We start from the raw sequence: 26,719 nt of genomic DNA, 5'->3' as shown, positions 1-26,719 counted from the left end.
ATGACTCAGGCTATATTTTTGCCTAAAAACCCTCCCTCAAAGAAGGCATCGATGTCTTGCATTGCATGCTCTTGCAAGCTTACCCACATGCATTTGCACCCTGCCATCAGACTCTGCACCCCACGCTGCTCAAGTGCACCTCATTGCTTGCCCCGTCCTTGAGCCAACCAGAGACAAGGACCCCAGCTAGAACAGACTTTCCTCTTTCTCTTTCTTTCACCCTCAAGCCCCTGTCCCCTTCCCAGCGCTAATGTGCTCCAGGATAAACCACCTTCTTTTCACTTGCTGTACCCCTTTTACCCCTCAGTAAAGCAACCCTTTGCTTTCAAGGCACATGTCTACTCTCTCTTGTTCTTTCCAACAGGACCAACTTTCCCAAAGCTTTTTAAGGTTAATATAGCTATTGGATGGTTTGCACCCATTTGAGTTGAATTTTCCCCATTTGGAGTAAAACATAGCCAAGGAGTGTTCCCTCTAACAGGGATTCCCAGATGTTGTTGACTACAACTCCCAGAATCCCCAAGCAAAAGCCACTGCAGCTGGGGATTCTGGGAGTTGTAGTCAACAACATCTGGGAATCCCTGTTAGAGGGAACACTGGTGGTAACTACAATGTTTCCAAGCAGACCTATTAACAGAGCTGTGCAACCCACAAAGACATACTTTTGAGAGAGAGAGGGGGGGGGGGCTTCAGAGGGAAAGGGAGATCGACAAAATTGCCCTTTACCCAACAGCACCACCACTGCATTAGTCTGAGTGTCAGCCATTGTTTTTATTCCTTGTTTTTTCCAACCCCTCTAGCTGACATACAGCGAAAGCATGCAGAGGTACAGCAAGAGAGCAGCTGAACAGAACTACCCAACTCACTGCACCAGTACAGCAGAGCCCCCTGTGCCACTCAAAAATATATCCCCAAGGGTTGTGTACTCCTCAGGGACATATCTGTGGATGGCACAGAGGGCTTCCTCGGGAAACTTGGGGGAGGGGGGGAATCAGACAATGATCTGGTTCTGTACCATATCATCCCTTCCCACATGTGGAAGTGATCTGGAGATAGTCCTCCCCACCCCCTTGGCAGCCCTTCCATGTGTAGAGAGGTGCACATGTGTGAAGGAGAGAGATTGGGTCAGGCCCATAGCTTATACAAGAACGGGAGTAAGAATCAGAAATACTTAAGCAACTGTGATGTTTGTGTCATTTTCAAAGTTATTAGGACTTGTGTAGGTGACAAACAGATAACAGGCCCCGTGAAGCACTTGTGTGCAGCCCGTAATCTCTTCTATAAAGTCTAATTCAGAATGCATGTACAACAACTAGAATAACAGCAAACTGTCATTCACATGGCCATTGCAGCCCAGTGGAGAGGGTGCAGGGGGAAGACAAGATCGTCTTACCTTCCCCCCAGATGATCTGCTTCTGTGTGTGCGCAGAGAATGGCTCATGTGCCCATACAATCTGCTCTGCTTGGAGCAGCACGGATCTCTGGAGGCCAGGAAAATGAGTTCTGGCCTCCAAGAATCCCCAAAAGCACCACGTGAGCTGTGTGGTGCACTGAAGGATTTCCCCTCAAGCCAGGCTGAGGCTAGGCACCCTGCTCTGTATCTGCTTGGGCTACATGGAGCCCAAGCATGCACACAACCAAAGCATACCTGGATGCGCTCACTCTAGTAAAAGCTGGAGGTGGTGGACTTGGGCTACCTGAGGAGGCAGCGCTGGGATCGGCCCCAATCCCAGCACTACCCAGATAGGGCTGCCCAGGCCTGGGTAGGACTACTTACACGAACAGCCTCACTTTCAGGTAAGGCTGGCAGATCTCCTGTTAAGGCTACAAAATCCTCCCAATTTCTACCCACACTGAAAACAGTATTTGCATAAAATGGTAAAAGACTAGTTTTATATTTACCGAGATCCACAAACAGTTGCTTTCTACCATGTTTACTATTCACTACTAGAAAAGAAAGATCTGGATTTTCCTTCTGTTGAGAATCCTTTTCCAGTGTTCTGTGTGTATTCAGGTGCCAGTTTTCAGATCCATCATGGGTTAGAGTCTGGTGTTCAAGACTACTAGGCAAATCGGTGGAAGCTTTGAAAGACTGAACAGTAGAGCTGACCTGTTTTTCTGGAACCATCACATCTTTATTCTTAATTAAGAGCATAGCAGGCTGCAAAATTGTTCTTACAAAGTTACCTTAACAGAACAAAATAATGAAAAATAGAGTGGATCAACATGCAAGTTAACAATAGTTAAAGAGCTGTTATTTTCCATTGTAAAATGTTTCAGATCCAAGAACCAAAAGGCAATATTCGGGCTAATTGAAAATATGGAACCTAGTAAGCAAACAAAACCTGAAAACACGTACAGAAGAAATTCTCTTATCCAACTCATTTGACTAAGAGCATAGTAGTAGCAGCTATTCATGCTCCTTTCATGGTAGAGCACACAACAAGAGCATCTTGTGCACTGCAGGAAACCAGCCATATACAGCCCATGACCAATGAAGTCATCCATGAGGACCAGGAGGCACAAGTGAGACTAAAGCACCTAGTACCTTTAAACTGTGTAAATTGGAGGTATTAATGTATGCAATCTCCTAAATTGGAGATGACTTGACATGTCATAGGAAAAAGGAGGCTGCCATACTCAGACCATTGGTCCATCTAGCTCAGTTTTGTCTACACTGACTGGCAGTGGTTCTCCAAGGCTGCAGGCAGGAGTCTTTCCTAGCCGTACCTGGAGATGGCAGGGAGTGAACCTGGGACCTCAGATATTTTTCTACTTAGCTATGGTCCCATGTCTCAAGGGGAATATCTTACAGCACTCACATGTAGTCTCCCATCCAAGTGCCTTGGGCCTGATCCAGCAGGGCTGTTCTTATGAGGGTGTATTTGTTTCAGAAGCTGTGATCTTAGAGAGGATTGCCAGGTTACTGTGTATACAGCCCAGTTTACATCAACCTTTCATACATACAGTAACATAAAGATGAACTATTCAAAAACCAAAGTAATAGATAAAATGAAGGAGACTTTGGAAAGTATGCACAATAACTGCAATTTTTAAAAGGATCATGTTTTCTCAAATAAGGTAATGCACGGTGTATATATAAATATATACAAAAGCACCATTGCTATGGCAATGGCATTATTAGTAACAGATGACCAGAAAATAAAACAACTATGTGATGGCATAGAGTCATTTCTGTTTTCAAATGTTTGCAAATCATATATTGGGGTGGGGGGTCATATTTTATTTCACATGCATTTGAAGTAAGTTATACTTACCTATATGAATATTATTTCTAAATGCAGCATTGTGGAGTTGAAATATTAAATGGCAACTAAACTTTTCTTCAGTGCTGGAATCTAAATTTAAAACATCTTCAGCTGCACATTTTACTCCATAGTGCTCTTCCAATTTTTCACAGACAAACTGAAAAAGAGGCAGTAGCATTACTTCTTTTAACAGCTTGTCCTTATTTACACAGATACACATGTTTTATCTTCATTAATTACGAAGTCTTCAAAAATGTATAAAGATAGAGAAAGCTGTAAAACCAAATAAACAAATAAATAAATTGCCCAATTCCAGACACATTGTGCAGAACTAAGACTACCTGATTCAATGTTACTTTCATGTATTGGCCTGGCCATGCAGGGGGGTTTTTCTTAGAGCAGTCCCTCATACTTCTTGGAATGCTGCTCTGGAATCCCCTGATGGGTTTGCAAAGGACACTGGGAGCTGTTATTGGAAGGGAGAGGCCGAAAAGGCCCTAGACATACAGAAGAACACACATAGCCCTTTGGATCTTGGTGAAAACATTTAAGATGGGATAAGAGTACAATGATTATACTCTTAATGATTGTAATTATTATAAAAATCAGCTGTCTTCAAACTTTTTTTTTGCCAAGCCACACTTCAGATGTTTGAGACATCATCTTCGCTCCACTCCATCTTTTACACAGAGCATGGGACATTTAAACATATTATCCCCCTTTCCACTCAGCCTTAGAGCTACTCAGACTTCCATTTCTGGCAGTATACATTTTATACTTTCCGCTTCAGCCAGGCTTGTGGTGCTGTGAGCCCACAAGCAGCAGCCATTTCCCCAGTTTACTTCAAAAAGCATGTCCTCCACTAAATTTCTTATTTCCACGAGACCAGGCACTCCACTTTGATAAACTGTAGTATATGATATCACTACTTGAAAAATTCAGGTTTCTAATATGGATGTCTAATCACTGCTCAAATTATATAGGAACATAGGAAACTGCCATATACTGAGTCAGACCATTGGTCTATGTAGCTCAGTATTGTCTTCACAGACTGGCAGCGGCTTCTCCAAGGTTGCAGGCAGGAATCTCTCTCAGCCCTATCTTGGAGAAGCCAGGGAGGGAACTTGAAACCTTCTGCTCTTCCCAGAGCGGCTTCATCCCCTGAGGGGAATATCTTGCAGTGCTCACACATCAAGTCTCCCATTCAGATGCAACCAGGGCAGACCCTGCTTAGCTATGGGGACAAGTCATGCTTGCTACCACAAGACCAGCTGTCCTCTCCAATGCTTACCCCCTCTACTGTTTCCCAAAACCATTAAACTGGGAAAGCTATAGTAGGCCTTGCTCAATACTCTGCAGGTTCTCCTATACTTAAAGTTAATAGATGCTTGTATAGTCTTTTCTAGACAATCTCCAAAGAGCTTCTACAGTCCAGGGCTGCTCAACTTTGGCCCTCCTGCAGATGTGGGCCTACAATTCCCATAATCCCTGGCTATTGGCCACTGTGGATGGGGATTATGGGGGCTGTAGTCCAAAAACAGCTGGGGGGCCTAAAGTTGAGCAGGCCTGTCACCCTCCCTGGATGGCTCATTCAATTATTTAACTGCTATTATAGTTAGAATATTTTTCTAATGTTTAACCTAAATCTACATTCCTGATTGTTCTTTTACTATTACCTCTATTAAGTCTGCTACCATGTGCTTCCCGTCAGCACCTTGATTTGTTGGTATACAGAATTCCAAATCAAAGTAAAGTTTGCAAACTGCATCTTCAGGAATAACTTCATAGCTGTGCATAAGACTTGTTCTATTATGTCTGCAAGATTTAAAAAAAATCACAGTAGTATATATTTATTGCAATTACAATAATTGCTGAACAAAAATAAATATTAAAGTTTTCTTTTTTAAGGAAATTGCATGGAAAACCTAAGACCAACTACACCAATACAAAAGCAATGAAGATGGACCATAGAAACTGCTCTGTCAACACAATGTCATGAAAAATTAAATTGCACTGGCATCACAGTAACATTATAAAAGAAGTCAATCAATGTTACTGTCAGGTGCTTAACCAGCAAGTGTTTGGGAGTGGGACCAAGATTCAAAAGGGATGCATGCATTTTTCTTATTTTCCTTCCCAGAAAGTGCCTTCCACAACAGAACCCCTCACTCTTACTGCTCTTTCAACTCCCCTCAAACAGTTGACGGAGCTGTTTGGAGATTCAGAACAAGAGTTTTAAAAAGTAACAGTGATGGCGCTGGATGGAAATAGGATGCATGCACTGGCTGCATTTTCACTTTTAAAAAATCTTGTGCCCAATTCCCAAAATATTTATTCATTTAAAGCACTTCTATACTGCCCAAAACTCACATCTCTGGGCTTACAACAACAACAAAAAGCGAAAACATTAGTTAAAATAAATGACAACAAAAAACTTAAAACAGCAGTTAAAACAAAATAAATGACATAGTAAAAGTTAAAACATTACAAAAAATTAAATTTTAAACAACATTTTAAAACAATAAAACTGTTAAAACAATATTTAATTAAAAGCCCGGGTGAATAGGTGCATCTTTAAAGACTTTTAAAAAGTTGACAGAGATGAGGAGGCTCTTATTTCAGCTGGGAGTGCATTTCAAAGCTCTGGGGCAGCAGAGGAGAAGGCCCGTCCCAGAGTAGCCACCAAACAACCTGGTGGCAACTGCAGATGGACCTCTCCTGATGATCTCAATGGGCGGTGGGGTTCATAACGAAAAAGACGTTCTCTTAAATACCCAGGGCTCAAGTCGTTTAGGGCTTTATAGGTTATAAACAGTAGGGATGTGCACGGAACCAGCTGGCCCGGCACCCCCTCAAACCCCGCCGGTTCGGTCTGGGGGGAGGGTTTGCAAGTTGTTTTTAAAATTTGTTTAAAGTGACTTACCCCCTTCAGGGGAGTTCCTTGAGACAGCGGGGGGGGGGAGTCTGCGGAGGTTCGCCCTCTCCCCGCTGGCTTCCATTATCACCGCCTCCAGCCCGTTCGGCCAGTTTTTCAGCCTGTTTGGGTCTTCAAACCTCAGCGTGCCTTGTATTTTGCCTGGAAACTTAACGGCAGCCAGTGTAGATCTTTCAATGCAGGAGTAATATGGTCTCTCCGAGATAACCCAGAGACCAACCTGGCTGCCGCATTCTGAACCAGCTGTCATTTCCGGACTACACACAAGGGCAGCCTCACATAGAGTGCATTATAGTAATCCAGTCTGGAAGTTACCAGCACATGTACCATTGTTCTGAGGTCATTTATCTCAAGAAACAGACACAGCTGGTGTATTAGCCGAAGCTGATAGAAGGCACTTCTGGCCACCGCCTCAACCTGGGAGACCAGAGAGAGCCTCGGATCCAGAAGCACCCCCAGACTGGGGAAGTGTGACCCCATCCAGAATTGGCAGATCAAACTCATCTCCTGAGCTTCAATCCCACACAATGAGTACCTCTGACTTATCTGGATTCAGTCTCAGTTTATTGTCCTTCATCCAGCCCATTACTGACTCCAGACAGGCATTTAGGGAGGTTATGCCCCCTCCCGATGATGTTGACAAGGAGAAATAAATTTGAGTGTAATCAGCATACTGATAGCACCCTGCACCAAATGTCCTGATGATCTCTCCCAGCGGTTTCATGTAGATGTTAAAAAACATCGGAGACAATACAGAGCCCTGAGGGTCACCATACAAAAGTTCAGATTTTGAAGAACAACAGTCTCCAAGGGACACCATCTGAAACCTGCCCGAGAAGTAGGAGCGGCACCACTGCAAAGCAGTGCCTCCTACTCCCAACCCCCTCAGATGCTCCAGAAGGATACTATGGTGGAGAGTATCAAAAGCTGCCGAGAGGTCCAAAAGGATCAACAGAGTCACACTTCCTCTGTCAATTCCCAATTCGAGATCATCCATCAGGCCAACCAAGGCAGTCTCCACCCCATAGCCCACCCGAAAGCCAGTTTGAAATGGGTCTAGGTAATCAGTTTCCTCCAAGACTGTCTGGAGCTGGGAGGCCACCACCCTCTCAATTACCTTGCCCAGCCACAGAAGGTTGGAGACAGGCCGGTAGCTGCTCATCTCTGGGGGATCCAAGGTAGGCTTCTTCAAAAGCGGTCTAATAATTGCCTCCTTAAGACAAGGAGGCATCCTGCCTTCCCTCAGAGATGCATGTATAATATCTACCAGGCCTTCTACAACAACCCCCCTGCCAAATAGTATAAGTGAGGGGTCGGGAACCTTGCCCCTCCAGCTGTTGTTGAACTACAACTCCCATCATCCCCAGCCTGGGGATGGTGGGAGTTGTAGTTCAAAAACAGCTGGAGAGCCAAGGTTCTCCACCCCTGGTATAAGCCATGTTGGGCAAAGGGTCAAGAGAACAGGTGGTAGGTTGCACTGTTTCAATCAGCTTGTCCACATCCTCAGGACTCACAAACCGGAACTGATCCAATTTAACCACACAAGAGGAGTCGCTGGACATCTCCACATCAGACACTGAAGTAATTGTGGAGACAGAATCTAAGTTGGCCCGAATACAAAAGATTTTCCCCACAAAGAATTCATTAAACATGTCACCTCTGGTAATCAATGGTTCCAGATTCTGATTCAAGGGAGGAGGGGCACATACTAGGCCTCTCACAACCCTAAACAGCTCCGCCAGACGTGAACTTGCAGATGCAATACGGGCAGAAAAGAATAGCTTCTTTGCCGCACATATGGCCTGAGCATAGATCTTCAAATGTGCTCTATGTTGTAATCTGTCGGATTCGAGTCGAGTCTTTCTCCACTTGCACTCCAGTCATCTACCTCGCCGATTCAGCCCCCGTAGTTCTTCCATATACCAAGGGGCCAATTTTGAAGCGGGTTGGAAAGGACACTTAGGAGCAATCATGTCTACTGCTCCGGTGAGTTTGCTGTTCCAGTTTTCCACCAGGGCATCAACAGGTTTGCCAGCAGAGCCAACATTAAATCCCCCCAAGGCTTCTTGAAATCCGATTGGATCCCATAACGTTCTCGGGTGGACCATCCAAATAGGTCCCTCACCCCTGTGAAGGTAGGAAGGGACTTTAAGTCCAACCTTAACCAGATGGTGGTCCGTCCATGACAAGGGGGAAATCACAGGAGTCCCCACCCATGGAGCACCACCCTGATCAGAATGAAAGACCAAATCAAGTGTGTGACCTGCAATGAGCATCAGTCCCGAGACTGCTTTTTTAAAATTGCTGTTTTAACTTGCTAGAGATTTAGAAGCTGTTTTAATTTAAGTACCCTTCTCCCTGATCTCGGCCATATTGTCACTCTGCTGAAATTCAAGTGTTCCTATATTTGGTTATGGATTATGCTAAAAGGAAACATACCCTAAATGTGAAACTGATTGTACCCAATTCATTGAAACACATTTTCTACACAGCAACTTAAGTAAAGCAAAAACTTTACTTAAAAAAAAAAAGCAAGTGAAGCACTGTGCCCTGCAGAGATGCATCAGCCAGAAATTAAACAGGGGCATCTTCAGGAATAAGTTCATAGCTGTGCTATGCTTCTAAGCTGCACTGGTTTAATTTTTAAACTGCTGCATCCCGTCCACTTTACATCAGATCTGCACCAGATTTGAAGGGATGGTGTCACCTAGTTGGTATCTGCAAACTTTCATGCACACTGGACAGACAGTTTGGATGTTATAGAAACAAATAGAATGTTCAGGGCTTACAACATTAGAATGCTGAAACAACTCCTCATTTTAACTATATTAGCATTACACCACAGTGACATAAGGGAATGTTCTTTGGTTGGAGTTTCCTCTGCTGTCGAAATTCCCTCTACAGCTGCAGGATAAATGTTCCTTTCTATTGAAAAACTGTTGATTTTGATAAGTGTTTTTGGATGGTACTGTACTGTCTTAAGCCTTGTTTGACAGGAATTACTACCCATGCTTCTCCATTCTAATAGTATTAAAGGCCGCAATAACTGGGCAAAGAATTTGCTTTCAAGCCATCCCCACTTTAGTACCACAGATTTCTTTTTTTAAAAAATCGGATAAAACAATTTTTAAGGAATATTTTAATTCTGTATCTGGCACAGTTGGCAACACACCACTCAGCCCAACAGACTGATAAGAATCCAAATTGTTAGTTTTCAAAGTTCTGTTTTGATTAAAATTATTCTATAAATTGCCCATCACATAAAATGGTAATAATGCAAGACCTCAAACCACAAGGTAGCACTTCTTCATGTTGAACACCAAAATTTTGTAACCTCTTCAACTAAAATGTCATACTTCCCCCCGCTCCCCCCCAAAAATACACAATTAAATGAAATTAGTAGATTTAGCAACAGTGGCAGTATGATCCCACCCTGTGATTGCCACAGCAATCACAGCAAGTGAGAACACACAAAGAAGCAAATTCACTTCAAATTTGTACATCATTTTTTCTTTTATTTAAAAAAAAAAGGCCACAAATAACAGTGGTCACTGAAAAACAATAACTGCTTTAGATTCAGTGTCCATAATTATTTATTATTATTTATTTATTACATTTATATACCACCATATCCAAACGGCTCTGGGAAGTGCACAGCAACAAAAATAAATCACGCACATCAGTTCTTTAAAAACAAAAATTTACAAAAAAAAAATTATAAAAATTTAAACACAGTATAAAAACATTAACAATTAAAATATTTTAAGCAGTTTAAAAACCTTGGAAGGCCAGGCTAAACAGATAGGTTTTAAGGGCCCTCCTGAAGGCCAACAATGAACTCAAGCTGTGGATTTCTGCCGGGAGAGCATTCCACAGACCAGGGGCAGCTACAGAGAAGACCCGCCTCTGAGTCGCCACAAGACGTACCGGTGGTAACTGGAGACAGACCTCCTCAGATAACCTTAATATGCAGTGGGGATCATGCAGAAGAAGGTGCTCTCTAAAGTAACCTAGACTTAAGCCGTTCGGGGCTTTAAAAGTAATAACCAGCAGTTTGTATTTTGCCCGGAAACGTATCAGCAGCCAATGCAACTGTTTTAAAAACAGACATAATATGGTCTCTCTGGGTTACCCCAAAAACCAGGCTGGCTGCTGCATTTTGAACTGAAGTTTCCAAACTAAGTACAAAGGCAGCCCCATGTAGAGCGCATTGCAATAGTCAAGCCGGGAGGTTACCAGCTGATGCACCACTGTTTTGAGGTCGTCCTCTTCAAGGAATGGACGCAGCTGTTGAATCAGTCAAAGCTGGTAGAAAGCATTCCTGGCCATAGCCTCCACCTGTGATACTGGGGTGAGGCCTGGGTCCAGGAGTACTCCCAAGCTGCATACCTGTTCCTTCCAAGGGAGTGTAATCCCATCCAGAACAGGAAGATCTAACTTGTCCCTCAAATTCTGAACCACTACAATGAGCACCTCCGTCTTGCTTGGATTCAGTTTCAATTTGTTATCCCTCATCCAGACCATTACTGCCTGTAGGCAGGCATTTAGGGAATGAATGCCATTTCCTGATGATGAAGATGACAAGGAAAAATAGATTTGGGTGTCATCAGCATACTGATAATGCCCAGCACCAAATCTCCTGATGACCTCACCCAGCCATTTCACGTACATATTAAAAAGCATTAGTGAAAGAATAGAGCCCTGAGGGACTCCATATAATAGCTCCCGTTAAACCCCAACTCTTAAGAATGGGGATGTCTCCTAAATCTCATATAGCATTTTTAGTAGTAGTAATCCATTAAGCAGCTCACCATTAAGAAGTGTTGTGATTTTTTTTCATCCTGCATGAAGTAGTTTGTTTTTAAACTCTATTTAAAGATTCACATTTCCATGGCAGAGCAAAGACACTCTCCCACTGGCTGAGGTGATTATGACATAATGCTGCTCAACCTCCCTGCAGCCTTGTGATATGTGTGGGAGGACTGACTGAGTTGTGTGGATTTGTTTTGCGCTGATTACTGGAAATGATTTGTAAGCACAGAAAATGAAAGAAAATGAAAATGAAAAGAAAATGATTTGCCAGCATAGCGTAGTGGTTGGACTAGGACCGGGAAGGCCTGAGTCCGAATCCCCATTCAACCATGAGTCTCACTGGGTGACTCTGGGCCAGTCATGTATCTCTCAGCCTAACCTACCTCACAGGGCTGTTGTGAGGATAAAAATAACTATGTACATCACTCTGAGCTCCTTGGAGGAAGGGCAGGATATAAGTGTAAATATAAAATATAAAATGAAATTCAGGAAGTCTGCCATTTGTAGGTGCATGACAAAGACCCAGCATGGTGTAGTGGTTAGAGTGCTGGACTAGGACCGGGGAGACCAGAGTTCAAATCCCCATTCAGCCATAATACTTGCTGGGTGACTTTGGGCCAGTCACGTTTCTCAGCCTAACCTACTTCACAGGGTTGTTGTGAGGAGAAACTTAATTATGTAGTACACTGCTCTGGGCTCCTTGGAGGAAGAGCGGAATATAAATCATTATCATCATCGCAAATTTCTTCGCTGACATTGAAGATTATAATGGAGTGGAGATGAGGGGAGTGAAGATTTCATGGTCTTCTGTTTCTGTCAGAGCTAGTGAAATCTTCCCCCAGGGGATGAGAAATCTTTTGAAAATAAAGGGCAACCATTACTACACTTAAATGATTTAACTCATGTTTCTGAAGTAAATAGGGGAATAGGCTCAATCAAATAAGCCTTGGCTCCCTAGCTGTGACAGTGGCCTCTTCCTTCATTCCTTCCAATATTGACCTCTTCCTTCATTTAACTTCAGAACTGCTAGGCCTCAGTACCTATTTGACTTTTACAACTTGATTCCAAGTAAACATGCATAGATACAGGCTGCAATTATATAAAGAGATAAATAAGGGCTTAACCTTATTTTCACATTTCAGATACTTACCTGTAATAAAACCAAAGCTCTGTGTATGTTGTCACAAGGTAAAACCTCTGCTTGTTTTCAGCATCCTTTTCCAAAGCAAATACATGAACAGCCTTTTAACATAACATAAAATAAAATTAGAAGCCCATCTCCAATTTTTCAGAATACCCCAAATCCAATTAGCAACTTTTGTCCCTTGATCATGCTTAGCTTCCAATGCATTCCTTTTGGACTGAAGAAATCTCTCTCTCTCTCACACACACTCACTCACACACACGGCCAAGTGTGACCAAGGGATGACAAAGGCATGAATCTCTATGCTCACTGTACGAAGTTGTCAGACATTTGCCCCATAGTGGCAATCTGTCATGGTAAGGATTTTATTCCTCAATTACTCTTTCAGTGAGGAAACTACATATGACCTTTTCTTTTCACCAGCTTATTCTTTTGTTTACAACAGTGAGCAGATGACTGTTTTATGGAGCAACATGAATTCAGCATAAAGCCTGTCAAATGCTTCAGTTATATGTTTTCACTGAATGTCTGTAAAAGACACTTCATCATTATAATATATGGATGTAGGTCAGACAGGCAAGGTAATTTAGGGTGCTGAAATGTCACAAGCAAAGTAGCAGTCTTTGTAGGTTTGTTGTTTCTTTCATAAGGCAAACAAGGTAGGGAACACTAAAATACTGTTTATTATAAATGAGGTATCTTTTCCTGTTTTAAAAACATGATTACCTTAGCTCTTGGCTCCACTTTAGGCAGTTTGACAATTCATCCTTCTCCAAGCCAAAGTTGATTGGTTGTTTTGTGTTGGTGCATATTATTTGTACAGTGCAAAAGCAGCTATATTTTGTGAGGAATATTGTCTCCCCACCCTTTGCTTATAGCTCTGAATATTAAAGGGGCCCTGCTAGATGAGATCAAGGATCCAACATCTTGTTTCTAACAAAGGCCAACCAGATGCTTCTGAGAAATCGCCAAGCAGGACATGAAGGCACAACCCTCCCCATTTGCCCCCAACAACTGGTATTCCGAGGTACGCTCTGAACCTCTGGAGTAACAACAGAGGGCATGCCCTCAACTCCTGCCTGTAGGCTTCCAGAGGCATCTGGTGGGCCACTGTGCAAAACATGATGCTGGACTAGATGGGCCTTGGGCCTGATCCAGCAGGGCTGTTCTTATGTTCTTATAACCTAGAGGTTCCATCTGACCTATGATCTTAACAGATGTTGATAGACCTGCCCTTTATAAATCTGTGTGATCCCCTTTCTAAAAGCCATGTAGGCCAGTGGACATTGTATCTTCTTGCAGATGATTCCTTAAGTTAAATATGTGTTGTGTGAAGAAGTGCTTTCTTTTTGCCTCTCCTGAATCTAGTCAATATCACTGGATGATCCCAAGTTATAATATGGTAAGAGAGGAAGAAAAAGTTATCTCTATCCACTTTCTCCACACAATGCATGATTCTGTATTTTTCTATTCCGTATTTACCCAAATCAAAGATGACTCTGAATTTAAGATGACCCCCTTAAAAATGTAGATTACATACAGGTTATACCCAGGAGTTTGCATCATTTTTCAGATCTGGTTCTCAAGTGAGTGCCAGCAGAAATGGTCTGGTACTCACATTGCCACTCTGTGTGTACCAACAGAGCAGCCAACTTTCTGGCCTCCAGTGTTCCCAACACACCTCCCAGCAAAGCCTCCCTCCCCTGCCTGGCACTGCAGTTTCATTCACAGCCTGCCTGCTTCCCCCCACCCCCACTCTTTTCCCTGCCCCCCCCAAAAAAATTCAAGCCAAAAAAAATAAAAATCCAAGTAGGACCCTTTTCTCTCCCTCCATTGTCACCATCCTCATCCCCCACCCTGGCCTTTTGGCACAGCCTGTGCTGGGGCGCATCCTACCAGCTGTTGCTTGCCGTTGCTTGCTTTTAGTTTTGTCTGGGGGCCCGGACCCTGCTGGCTTGTCATGTTCCTCACCTTTCTCCAGGTCTGTGTTCAATGCTAGGGCGGCAGCGAGAACTGGTGAGTTGGGGCAGGTGGGTTCTTTCAGAGCAGCTGCTGCTGCTTCTCTTGCCCCTTCGCCTCGCCAAGAAGACAAGGAGCCAGCCACAGGCACCCACAACCCAGATGAATTCACACACACACAAAGCTCTGTTGGAAGCACTGCTGTCACTTTAAAAGCACAGCCTCCCTTCCCATGAAGCCAAGATCCAAGGGAGTTTCAAGTCATACTTTCCCCAAAAGCAGAAAGGAAAAGGAAGGAAGAAAGGTGCTATGACATGCAAAGCCAGGCTGGAAAGAAGAGAAAGAAAGACTGGTAAGGGGGAGAGGGAGAGGGAAAGCGCACATGCATGTGAGCCCGCCAGGATCAGCAATGATGGGAGCTCTCCTTACTTGGGAGCAGAAGAAGAAGGGGAGAGGAAATGTACAGCTCCGCCAAATTCTTCTTGCTGTTTGTAAAGCTCCACAGCTCAGCACAGTTTGGCTGTGCTGCTGCTGCTCGGGTCTTTTGTAAGGTAAAGAGCTTGGAGTGAGCTAGGCAGAGAGAGGACTCTGAATGTAAGGCAACCCACCCCACCCCCACAATTTCTAAAATCAAAGAACTTGGGGGGAAATCTCAGCATGGATTTGGGTCAATATGGTATTTTCTGCCCTAGGAAAAAGTATCCCCCCCCAAAAAAAATCAGTCTAAACACTTTAGACTTTCCATGCCAGTAAGGTATGTTAACTCTTTGAACATTCTGATTGCCCTCTTATACATCTTTTCCAGTTCTACAATATCCCTTTTAAGACAGAGCAACAGAACTGTGCATAGAATTCCAAATGTGGCCAATTCATAGATTTATATTAAAGCATTACAATTCCAGCTATTTTATATTGTCCCTTTCCTATGGATCCCTAGTACAGTACAGTATTTGATTTATTTAAGGACTTTTTGGTGTATGTTTTCTTCACCCAGATAATTGTTAATTATCAATTTGTCAATCAGTTTTAGAACTTCATCTTGTCACCTCTATTTGGCTTAGTTCCTAATATAACCTCCGGTTTGTCAGTTAATTTTTCTCTACACAACTGACTCTACTCTAGTTTCATCTCCCACCACCCTGCCCTCATTATTACTCTTCTCCATATTTACAGTATACTGTTCACTAGTGTTATATTTAGATCGTTGGTCTTATTTTTTGTACTTTTAAAAAATTGTATATTAATGTACTGATGCTTTTGAACTTTGGTGCTGGAGAAGACTTTTGAGGATACAATGGACAGCCAGGAAAACAAACAAATGGATCACAGAAACAATTAATCCAGAATATTCACTCAAGACACAAATGACCAGGTAAAAACTATCATACTTCGGACACGTTATACGAAAACCTAGCTCCCTTGAGAAGTCCATAATGCTGGGGAAAGTTGAAGGAAAGAGAAGAAGAGGACGACCAGCAGCAAGGTGGATGGACTCGATTATGGCAGCAGTGAATGCACCACTGAGAGATCTTAAAGGCCAAGTTGAAGACAGATCGTCCTGGAGAGAATCTAGCTATGTGGTCGCTAAGAGCTGACACTGACTTTACGGCACTCAATCAATCAATCAATCAATCAATCAAATCTTGAATAGTGAAGAAGGAATTTCATAAATTTGATAATAAGAAATAGCACATTAATTTCTAAGTTACCAAAATGCTACAACAGAAGTTAAACTTAAATAAGTTAAATTTATCTTACAGTCAAGCACCTTCGCAATAATTTACAATGGTACCTCTTTACAAGTCTTGACAAAATCAAATGCTTGAGACTGCCGATGAAACAGCTTCCAAACTGAAGATGGTTGCCACGGTTTGGACAGCTGTGGTCTGTAACGTGAGCTGAGAGGCCTTTCTTTATACCAAGATGCAAGCTTTTCGATGTCCTTTACTCTTTCTTCCCACTTTTTCTTTCTTTGTCCTAAAGCAATCAACATATCATTACAGAACAATCTAAAAGAATACTGAGATTAATAGCTTGTTTGTTTCTTAATCAAGATTTCCTTTAATATATAATAAGCAGCATTCACAATAATTTACAGATAGGTGTTGTGTAATACAGCCCCGGGGTTGGGAAGGGCTTTTCTCTTCTCTTCTTGCATGCTAAAGGGAGCGGAATGTGTGACATTTGTTGTTGGGTGGCTCCAAATGAAAGCAAGAAGCAAATTCTGGCTTTGGGGAAGGGCCAGCATTGACATCCAAACCCAAACACTTTCAGGACCATAGCCCAAGTGAGCAGTAGAGCAGGGTAGAGTTTATTTTGCTCCTGGGATTCACCCTGCATCTTGAGGAAGTCTTGGAGGGGTGCAGATGGCAATTTAAGAAGCTAATTATTACTAGATATGCATGAGATAGATCTCCCTTCAGCAGTATATTCACTCTTTCTTCCCACTTCTTACAACATATACTTGGGTATACCAGCACATGGGTATTGATATTCTTTTACAAAACACATGCCTTTTGGGAAAGCTGTATGTGTGTATAAATAATAGTTTCCCCCTTCAAAACACGAGTGGGATCTTAGTCTCTTCTTATTTGCTTCTTGGATGTATTTCAAAAGGAAAAGCTGTGGGTATGAACAAATGCACTCTGTGGTGCTGCACTGGGTAATTCCCCATTGTAACACTAATTTGCAGAACATGTTTTAATATAAAACTATGACATTCTTCATAGAACATATTCTGCCGGCAATCAGTACTAAAACTAAAATTACTAAATGCAGCACCAGCACATTACCAAGGAACAGGACATTACTCTGGTGTTGCCAGAAAATAAATCAGTATAGGTATATAAAATCAGGACATTCTCAGAGGCATTCCACTAGCCCAGTATTCAGGATTCCAACCTACATTCCCCACCGACATTTCAGAATGTACATATATTTTCATTATGCCAGCTGCATGAGCGAATTTGTTATTTGTGAGAATTTCTGTTACTGGTTACTTAAGATCAATAAGTTTATGATAAACATTTTCAGGACTTGAAAAAGGAAACTTACCGGTGTTCATGACAGGCATTAGCAGAGAAGTAATCACTAGCATTTGATGTTTAGACTCCTAATTAGATATAGCAATTAAGTTGAGGAAAAACATCTACAAGAAAATAAAAAGCTATATTAATATAATATGGTTATTGAGACAGATGAGCTTTCACTGATTTGTCTTTTATGCAAAGAAATTCCCTTAACTCCATGTACTTTTTAGTCTTAAGGTACTGAGACCAAACAAATGAAATACACAGAGATGTACATACATAAAAGCCCTGATATATCACTCATCAAGAGCAAGTGCTCCATGTTGTGCTGCATCAAAATGTTGGCAGAAAACAGACAGTAAATAAGGCTGAAACTTTTAGTTGATGGGGAACCATTTTAATCATTGGGAGCACATTTTAATCAGCAGGATTTCAAGTTAAGTCACATGTTTTATTTTTGAGGCTAGTTTAGTTTTAATGTGTTACTATACAGAAAGTAGAAAACATATTACAGATGGCCTTATTGTCTAACAAGCTGATAGCTTTCATTTATTACACTGTCTTACTCTTTCGTAAATAACTCAAAAAAGGCATCTACACTGGGTTTTGATAATATGCAAATTTATTAAAATTTAGGCAGTCAACCAATCTGTTAGAATGAAGGTAATCATCAATAAACATTCTATGATGCACTGACAGTCCTAGTAATAATAATTCTATTTAGCATACTAATATTCTTCTAGCTTATTCTCCTGTCTGAGAGTGCCCAACTCTACAAGCTTCAGAAGTAGAAAGGAGCTAAAGCAATGTACATCCGAGACTGAAACAAGTTTAACATGCTTTCTGCTCAAGGAACTCTAGGATTTTAGTATAGAAGAACAGAGATGCTAAGGATTCCCTTAAAAAGAGATTTCAGCACCATCACCAAACTACAATTCCTAGGGCCATCTGGCAGAAAAGCATTATAAACTGGCAAACAACTAATAAAGGTGTGTGGAATGTAGGGATGTGGATAAAACCGGTTCGCCCGGTTTGGTTCAGATTCGAACTGGGTTCGAACCAGGAGGAATTGGTTCGGTTTTGTTTTTGTTCAAACCACCCCCTGGTTCGGTTTGGATTTGAACCAGTTCAGACACCCAAAAATTGGTAGGATGGTAGCTGGCTCCCAGGGATACCTGTCACCCAAACCCCAAAGCAATCGGACACTCGTACGATTTTTTATGAATTTTTGGAAATTATTTTTATTTTTTTCTCATCGGATATAATGGGACTCCAACCAGCCCATTATTGCTTATTGTGGAGCACCCATGGGTGCCAACAACCATGCAAACCCCGAAGCAATAAGACACCCCTATGATTTTTTATGAATATTTGAAATATTTTTAATTATTTTTCTCATAGAGTATAATGGGACCCGAACCAGTCCATATCCCCTATTGTGGAGCACCTAGGGGCACAAAAGCGGGGTGGGTGGTAGACAGTCAGGGGTGCCTACCACCCACAAAACCCCAAGGCAATTGGACACTCCTCTGATTATTGGTGAATTGTTAAAGTATTTTTGAATTCCTCATAGAGAATAATTAGGATTGCAGGAAATGTTTAGCTTCACGTCGGGGGGAAAGGGGTGTCGTAGAATAGAGTGTGGTGGGTGGTAGTTCCTAGGGTGGGCAAGGAAGCTATCAGAATTATTTGAAAGGAATTGGGCAAAGGGATGATTTTTAAGTGATTTTTGAAGTTTACGCGTCTTTAAGGTTTTTCTCCATAAAGAAGCATGGAGGTGTCAGCAAATGTATAGCTTCACGTCGGGGGCAAAAGGGTGGCCTAGAGCAGTGTGGGGTTGGTGGTAGTGCCAGGTAGGGGCAAGTAATCTACCTGAATTTTTTCAAAGTATTTGGGCAGAGGGCTGATTTTTGGTGAATTGTTGAAGTTTACGCGTCTTTAAGGTTTTTCCTCATAAGGTATAATGGAGCTTTCAGCAGCCCCATAAAGTGCACTTGGGGGGTGCTGGGGTGGCCCAGAGCAAGTGGTGGTGTATGGCACATAGGGTGCCAACCACCCCCATGGGTTGCTAACCCATGGCATACAGGGTTCTGTTGTTTCTGAAGTGTTCTGAGTGTGGATTCTATGATAGCAAATGAGATTTTCAATGAGACACCATGAATCCACTCACTCTCATTTGCTATCATTTGCTCTATGAGAAAAATTAAAAATATTTCAAATATTCATTAAAAATCTTAGGACTGTCTTATTGCTTCAGAGTTTGGGTGGTTGTTGGCACCCATGGGTGCTCCACAATAAGGTATAATGGCCTGGTTCGAGTCCCATTATACCCTATGAGAAAAAAATAAAAATAATTTTCAAAAATTCATAAAAGATCATACGATTGTTCGATTGCTTTGGGGTTTGGGTGACAGGTACCCCTGGGTGCCAGCTACCATCCTACCAATTTTTGGGTGTCCAAACCGGTTCGAACCGAACCACCCCCTGGTTCGGTTCGAATTTGAACCTGCAGCTCGAACCTGATGGCTGGTTCGGTTCAAATCCGAACCTCCGAACCACCCTGGTTCAAATTTGAACCAGTTCGCACATCCCTAGTGGAATGCACACACTCAGGGCCTCAAGCAATCTATACGTAGAGGCACTATGAGAATGCATGTTCAGACTGTTACTATAATCCATCCATATAATATGCTTTCATAGGCCTGGTAGTGAGTTTTACATAGCTATGGAAGTGAAAATGCCCCAAAACAAATTAAAATCAAGTCAGTGGGGACATTTATTGCTTATTCAGGAAAAAGGCAAAATAAACAACATAATTGCCAGCCCTATACCTATCGTCGCAGAATCATTCAGACAATGGTTTTTTCCATGACACTCTATGGATGCGAAAGCTGGACTTTGAAGAAGCAAGACAGAAAAAGTATTGGCGCTTTTGAACTTTGATGCTGGAGAAGACTTTTGAGGATACCATGGACAGCCAGGAAAACAAATGGATCAAGAACAAATCAATCCAGAATGTTCACTCAAGGCACAAATGACCAGGTAAAAACTATCATACTTCGAACACATTATGTGAAGACCCAGCTCCCTTGAGTCCATAATGCTGGGGAAAGTTGAAGGAAAGAGAAGAAGAGGATGACCAGCAGCAAGGTGGATGGACTCGATTATGGCAGCAATGAATGCACCACTGAGACACCTTGAAGGCCAAGTTGAAGACAAATCATCCTGGAGAGAATCTATCTATGTGGTTGCTAAGAGTCGACACCGACTTGACGGCACTTAATCAATCAATCAATCAATCAATCAATCAATCAATCAATCCCTATTCCACAGCACCATGCTACTGTTGTTGCAGCAATATACAAGTGGTCAAGATAAGAGTGCAGCAACCACTTGCAGACATCAGAGTTATTAAGTGTGGCCCTATCAGTCTAGGAAGAAGACCCAAGACACTGCAGCTATATATCAGAGCTGCTATAATGGGAAAAACCAATATCTCCACAAACAACACTTCTAAGAAATGTTCTGAGACAAAGTAGTGACAACTACATACTATTCCAAAGGCTTTTCAGAGATTTAAGTCTATATGCACCCAGTTGTTTCTGAAAGCTAGAGATGCAACAGGTTAAATTGTAAACATTTTAGATAATTGTTGGGTCTATATTTGGCCTTTATTTCATCCAGCTCCCCAAACTGCCTTCCTTTCTAAGGGATAAAGTACATCTTGATGCAAGGGGCAAATTTTTCTATCATCCACTGTCCAGTATTCTGAAACAGGTCATGTTGTGGCATGTTTTGCAGACAAACATGCAGACATGTTTTGCTTATACATATGAAATCTAGCCTTTTAATATCCAGTCGGAGTTAGGTAGCTATGCCCTTTGGAATCCATGCTGCATCTTCCAGCACAAAGGCAGACTTTTGATTCCTGACTCAGTCATCACCTTTTAAAAAGGATTCTCTGTAGCATGTAAAAGTAGATCTACATGCCTTATTGTACCAGCTATGGCAAGTCTTAAGAATTAGAATCAACATTTTATGTTTCTTTCACTGATGCAATTCTCTGTTCTGTATATTTTTAGAATAAACCTAAATTGTTCATTAATTACAACTGATGGGTTCTGATGGGAAAGATTCCAACCTATTTTAACCACCCCCATGTTCGGTCTTAGTTGTCTTAGTCAACTGCAAAGGTGGATGCTAATCCTCTAGGGAAGCTGAATGGGCAGAGATTGGAAGCTGGCAAAATGGTGATACTAGTTAGATCTACTAGTTTTAACTAGCTGGCAGAATGGTGATACTAGTTACAACAGTTTTAGCAGAGGGAAGAAGAGAGAAGGGAATGTATCTACCGTGTGTCATTCTGCCCTGGAAGATGGTGAGTAGAGTGTGTGGCGAGTACCAGCTGTGACTTGACTAGCAAGCCAGATGTTGCCGGTTCGAATCCCCATTGGTATGTTTCCCAGAAACACCTATATCGGGCAGCAGCGATATAGGGAAATGCTGAACGGCATCATCTCACACTGAACGAGAGATGGCAATGATAAACCCCTCCTGTATTCTACCAAAGACAACCACAGGGCTCTGTGGTCGCCAGGAGTCAATGGCACACTTTACCTTTACCAGCTGCTGCCTCTCTATTTTCCTGAGGCTCTTCCTCTCTTTGGGGGCAACATTGCTGCAGGCCTCTGTGGTGGCAAAGCTTCAGCTTCCAGGAAGGCCTAGAGTCCTGGCTCAGCAGTTTCTGCTGGGTCCTGCATCATTTCCTGGGCTGGCAGTATAAGAGAGCACACTGCCCTGGGTGGCTGCTGTTTAATGCCAGGTCGATCCAGAATAAAATCTCTATTACCCATGATTTAATTGTGGAGGAAGGGGCCGACCTGGTTTGTATTACAGAGACCTGGGTGAGGGAGCTGGGAGAGATTAGTCTTTCCCAGCTGCATCCACCTGGGTATTTCTTCTCTCTGGGCCCCTGCCTAAGTGGAAGCCAGTTCAGAGTGTTTGTGCCTGGTGCTGGGCTTTCAGGACAGAGTGGGTATTCTGCTGGTGTATCTCCCATCCCACTGCCCAGCTGTCTACCTGCCTTAGCTCACAAAGGTGGTCTTGGATTGGGTGTTAAGGACTCCCAGAATTATTGTTCTCGGTGACTTCAACATCCATGCTGAGGCGGCCTTGTCTTGGGTGGATCAGGACTTCATGGCTGCCATGACAATCATGAGACTGTTCCAACACGTTGTTGGCCCAACAGGTTACTTGGGGCACACTCTGGATCTGCTTTGACTGGGCAGGTGGATGGTGATTTGAAAGTGGAGGATGTGTTATCTGTGTCCTTGTCATGGACAGATCACTTCCTTTTGAGATTTAGTTTCAGTGGCTACACCACTTTGCAGGGGTGACCATTGCATTTTCTCAGTGTCATCCAGTGGGGCTTTGCCGGGTGGTGTGGGGCCTCTTGAAATCTAGCCCTAGGCAAGATGTGCTAGAACCCTCAATAGCACACTGTGACACATTTGCACAGCATTTTGAGGGTAAAGTTGCTCGCATTTGTCAAGATTTGGACTTTACAGCTGATGCAGTGTCATCGAGAAAGGTATCCAGAGTATCACCTGGTCCAGTTTTAATGGAAGATTTTCAGTTATTGGTGCCCAAGGATGTAGACAATGTGTTCAGACAAATTCAGTTGACTATGTGCATGCTTGACCCTTGCCCTTCTCTTGCTGGTCAATGGACCGAATAAAGATGATTGATTGATTGATCCTTGCCCTTCATGGCTGATTAAATCTAGGATGGGAGGGAATTCTTAGCTGGGTCCAGCAGGTTCTAAACGCCTCAATGAGTAAGGGAATGTTCCCAGCTTTGTTGAAGAAAGCTATTATTCAACCACTCCTAAAGAAACTGGACCCAGAGGATAACAACTATAGGCCTGTAGCTAATATTCCCTTTCTGAGCAAGGTGCTTGAATGTGTAGTGGCTTCCCAGCTCGAGACAATGTTGGAGGAAACCGATTATCTAGATCTATTTCAGTCAGGCTTCAGGCCTGGCTTTGGAAAAGAAATTGTTTTGGTTGCCCTGTCGGATGACCTGTGTAGACAGGGGGAGTGCAACCCTGTTAATTTTCTTGGATCTCTCAGCGGCTTTCATTGACCATGGTATCCTTTTGGATAGGTTGGCCAAGTTGAGTGTGGAAGGCACTGCTTGGAGGCTCCTACCTGGAGACCCATTTCTAAAAGGTGGTGCTGGGGGATTACTGCTCAATCCCATGGTAGTTGTATTTTGAGGTTCTGCAAAGTTCCATTATTTCCCTTATGCTGTTTAACATCTACATGAAATAGCTGCAAGAGGTCATCCAGAGAACTGGCCTGAGGTGTCATCAGCATGTGGATGACACTCAGTTGTATCGCTTTTTCACAAGACACAAGTGAGGTAGTGACTGACCTGAATCAGTGCCTGGATGCAGTAGTGGACCGGATGAGGGTGAACAAGTTGAGACTCAATCCAAATAAGACAGAAATTCTAGATGAGGTTGCACTCCCCCTGAAGGTCCAGGTTTGCAATTTGGGGGTGCTTATTGATCCAGCACTGTCACTAGAGGCTCAAATGGCCTCTGTGGCTTGGAGCACCTTTTATCTGCTTTGGCTGATATGCCAACTGCAACCGTACCTGGATAGAGAAAGCTTGGGCACAGTTACTCATGTTCTGGGAACCTCCCGCTTAGACTACTACAATGCGTTGCACATGGGGCCACCTTTGAAAATGGTCTGGAACAAGGTACAAAATAGGTCTGCAAGATTATTAACTGGGGCAGGGCATTTTGATCATATAATACTAGTGCTTTGTCAGCTGAACTGGCTCCCAGTCCATTTCCAAGCCCAATTCAAAGTGCTGATTCTGACCTTTCAAGCCCTAAATGGCTCGGGACTGGGTTACCTGAGACATCACCTTGCCCCATATGTCCCAGCTAGGGATGTGCATGAACCTGTGGCCCTTTTACAAGCCTCCAAACAGGTTCGAGCCCGGGGGGTGTGTGTCTCACTTTAAGGGTGGGGGAGGGTGCACTTACCCCTCCCCCCACTGGCGCTCAGGGTCAGTAAAAGCCTTCGGGGCAGCCGTGTACCTTCCTGCCACCCCTTCCCCTTCTTCGGCCAGAAGTAGCACCTGTCTGATGTGCACGAGCACATGCTTGATGTGCGCCCGGTATTTCCGGCCACTTTTGGCAAAGAGGGGGAATGGGCAGCAGGGAGGTACTTTGTCACCGTGAAGGCCTTTACTGACACAGAGCGCTGGCAGGGGAAAAGCAGGGGGAGGGGTAAGTGCACCCTCCCCCATCCTTAAAGTGAGACCCCCCCCACCCCCGAGTCACCCAGCCAAGTTCTATGCACATCCCTAGTCCCAACTCAGACCTTAAGAACTTCTTCGGAGTCCCTAGTCTGAGTCCCCCTGCCAAACTAGGTGAGGTGGGTGGCTAATAAGGAGAGGGCCTTTTCGATAGTGGCATCCCATTTATAGAATAGCCTTCCCAGTGAAGCTCATCTGGCACCATCACTTTGTTATTTTAGATGCCAGGTGAAGACCTTTCTGTTTGCTCAGGCTTTTAAAAATTGATTTTCTTTTTTAAAGGAGTTTTTTATAATGCTTTGTTACTTTATTCTGTATTTAGCTGTTGTGTTGTGATTTGCTGTGTTTTATGTTATGGGGCAGCAAACAAAGTGTATTGTTATTATCGCTCCCATTCCCATACGAGTCCTATTGCTCTAACACAGTACATGGTGGCAGCTCTATTCATTTCAGGATGGATCTAGTTCCATAGGTGAAGTTGGAGCAACCAAACACACATCTAGTTCAGCTTATTTAGTGAATCCTTGGGGTGCTAAAGAAGGAGAGGGGCATAGACTTTCCAAATGAACATTACACTAGTATTTTGGGATTCCAACTGATATGCAGCACAGTAAGAAATGTCAACCAAAGCCAGGGTAGTGCTATAGCCATGTTGAAACACACCATCCAATGGATTATCCCAGCAATGCATATATTTAGGCTTAGGATACAAAAGTTTCACAAATGTCTGTATTGCTGTATACGTACACTTTTTAATGTCAGAAGTAATTGATTGATTAAGTGCCGTCAAGTAGGTGTCAACTCTTAGCAACCATATAGATAGATTCTTTCCAGGATGTAATAATTGGCTCTGAAAGTTCATTTCAGAATCCTTTCCCATAAAACATCGATCTAGAAAATACTGACTAAGACTTAAGCACCCATGTGCTTCTGGATGCATGCAATCCTGTGCAAACTTACCTGGAAGTGTATGCTGCTGAAATTAGCAGGATTTACAACTTGATCCTATGCCTGTTTTAGATGTAACTATGCCTGCAAACCAACAGCATACATTGGGGGAATGTAGGTGGATCAGCTATGGGCTTGGCAGTCTGCATGGTTCAAGAAGTTCTAGCTCAGAAGCAGGGGTGTAGCTATATTTGAGCAGATGGGTCCAAAGAACCCAGGCCCTCCAGTTCCACCCCCCTCCATTTTCTCCTCACTGGGGTGGAGGGAGGGGCACCACGGAGAGGGAAGAACAGAAGCTGCCTCCCCCCAGCTATACCCTTGAGAAAAGTTTCTTACATTTTACATAACCATGCTTATTCATTTCACTGGTTTCCTCTGCACTCCTGGTTACGCACATAATCACTGAACCAAGAGTGTGAGAATTTACCCTACTGAACATAAACCCTGAGGAGAAGGTGGTGTATGTTCTGTTCACTTTCGGTGCCAAAAAGCTGTAAAACAAGAAATTCTATATTGAGAAGGCATAAGCAAATGTGTCCCTTTCCTTAGAACTCAAAATATCCACCTTAACCATTGTAAACCGCCCAGGGACTAAGTTTTGGGCAGTATAAAAAGATGTTAGTTAGTTGGATAGATAGATAAATAAAGTGTTTACTCTCTTGATAAAATAGGTTCTATCAAACTGCATTCCCAAAAAGCAAGGGGGAAGAGATACATCTGCTTCCTACATGCATTCTCAACTAAGATATGTGGCCTTGGGCCACTCTACATACCCGCCCACGTTACCAGAATTATTGTACAAAATATATCAACACCTCAACACCTGGTTCACCAGCTCACGTCAAATGGTACATTTTACTATCTAAAAGATACATTAAAATAATGTGATCAGTTCCAAGGAAATGTATGCTGTATTGCTGTATGCGTGAGTGTTCCTACCAAATGTACACCCCCAATATCATTCCAGCTTTAAAATCTCAATATATACAACAACAAATGCATTACCCAAATAAATGAATATAATATTATAGGGACCACAAAAGAACACTTGAAGAAGAGATACATATTTAAACGCATGCCAGTGACTGGTGCGGGGGAAGGAGAGGCTGCTCCACCTACCTCTGAAGAAAGTGTACGTGTGGATGGTGGGTGGGCGCGGCAGCCCCTCTTTGCGAAAGGCGGTAGCGGGTAAGACCGAGGAAGCAGGCAGAGGAAGAATTCCCGGCACTTTCCCGCTCTTTTCATTGGATAAAGTTCCCTGTTGCTGGGGCCGTCGCCCTTACTACAG

General features: G+C 43.0%; 1 protein-coding gene across 4 annotated transcripts in view; it reads right to left on the bottom strand.

Moving 5' to 3' along the window:
* The window catches only part of PRIMPOL (primase and DNA directed polymerase), a 90,136-nt gene that overhangs the window by 31,800 nt on the left and 31,617 nt on the right, over positions 1-26,719 (bottom strand). The window contains exons 1-7 of one of the 4 annotated variants that reach the window (XM_053253445.1): positions 26,551-26,689; positions 17,174-17,267; positions 15,888-16,096; positions 12,167-12,258; positions 4,946-5,084; positions 3,279-3,426; positions 1,903-2,187 (exon numbers count right to left, since the gene is read on the bottom strand). In XM_053253445.1, coding sequence (XP_053109420.1) covers positions 1,903-2,187; positions 3,279-3,426; positions 4,946-5,065 — 553 coding nt within the window. In that variant the 5' untranslated portion in view covers positions 5,066-5,084; positions 12,167-12,258; positions 15,888-16,096; positions 17,174-17,267; positions 26,551-26,689. Of the gene's footprint in view, positions 1-1,902; positions 2,188-3,278; positions 3,427-4,945; positions 5,085-12,166; positions 12,259-15,887; positions 16,097-17,173; positions 17,268-25,767; positions 25,789-26,550; positions 26,690-26,719 lie in introns of those variants that run through there. The other 3 variants (XM_053253442.1, XM_053253444.1, XM_053253443.1) reach the window with 3 other exon arrangements.

The sequence above is a fragment of the Hemicordylus capensis genome, chromosome 5, assembly GCF_027244095.1.
Source record: "Hemicordylus capensis ecotype Gifberg chromosome 5, rHemCap1.1.pri, whole genome shotgun sequence".
Taxonomy (NCBI): Eukaryota; Metazoa; Chordata; class Lepidosauria; order Squamata; family Cordylidae; genus Hemicordylus; species Hemicordylus capensis.
The sequence above is the reverse complement of the archived record's forward strand: the minus strand, read 5'-3'. Positions and strand labels throughout refer to the sequence as shown.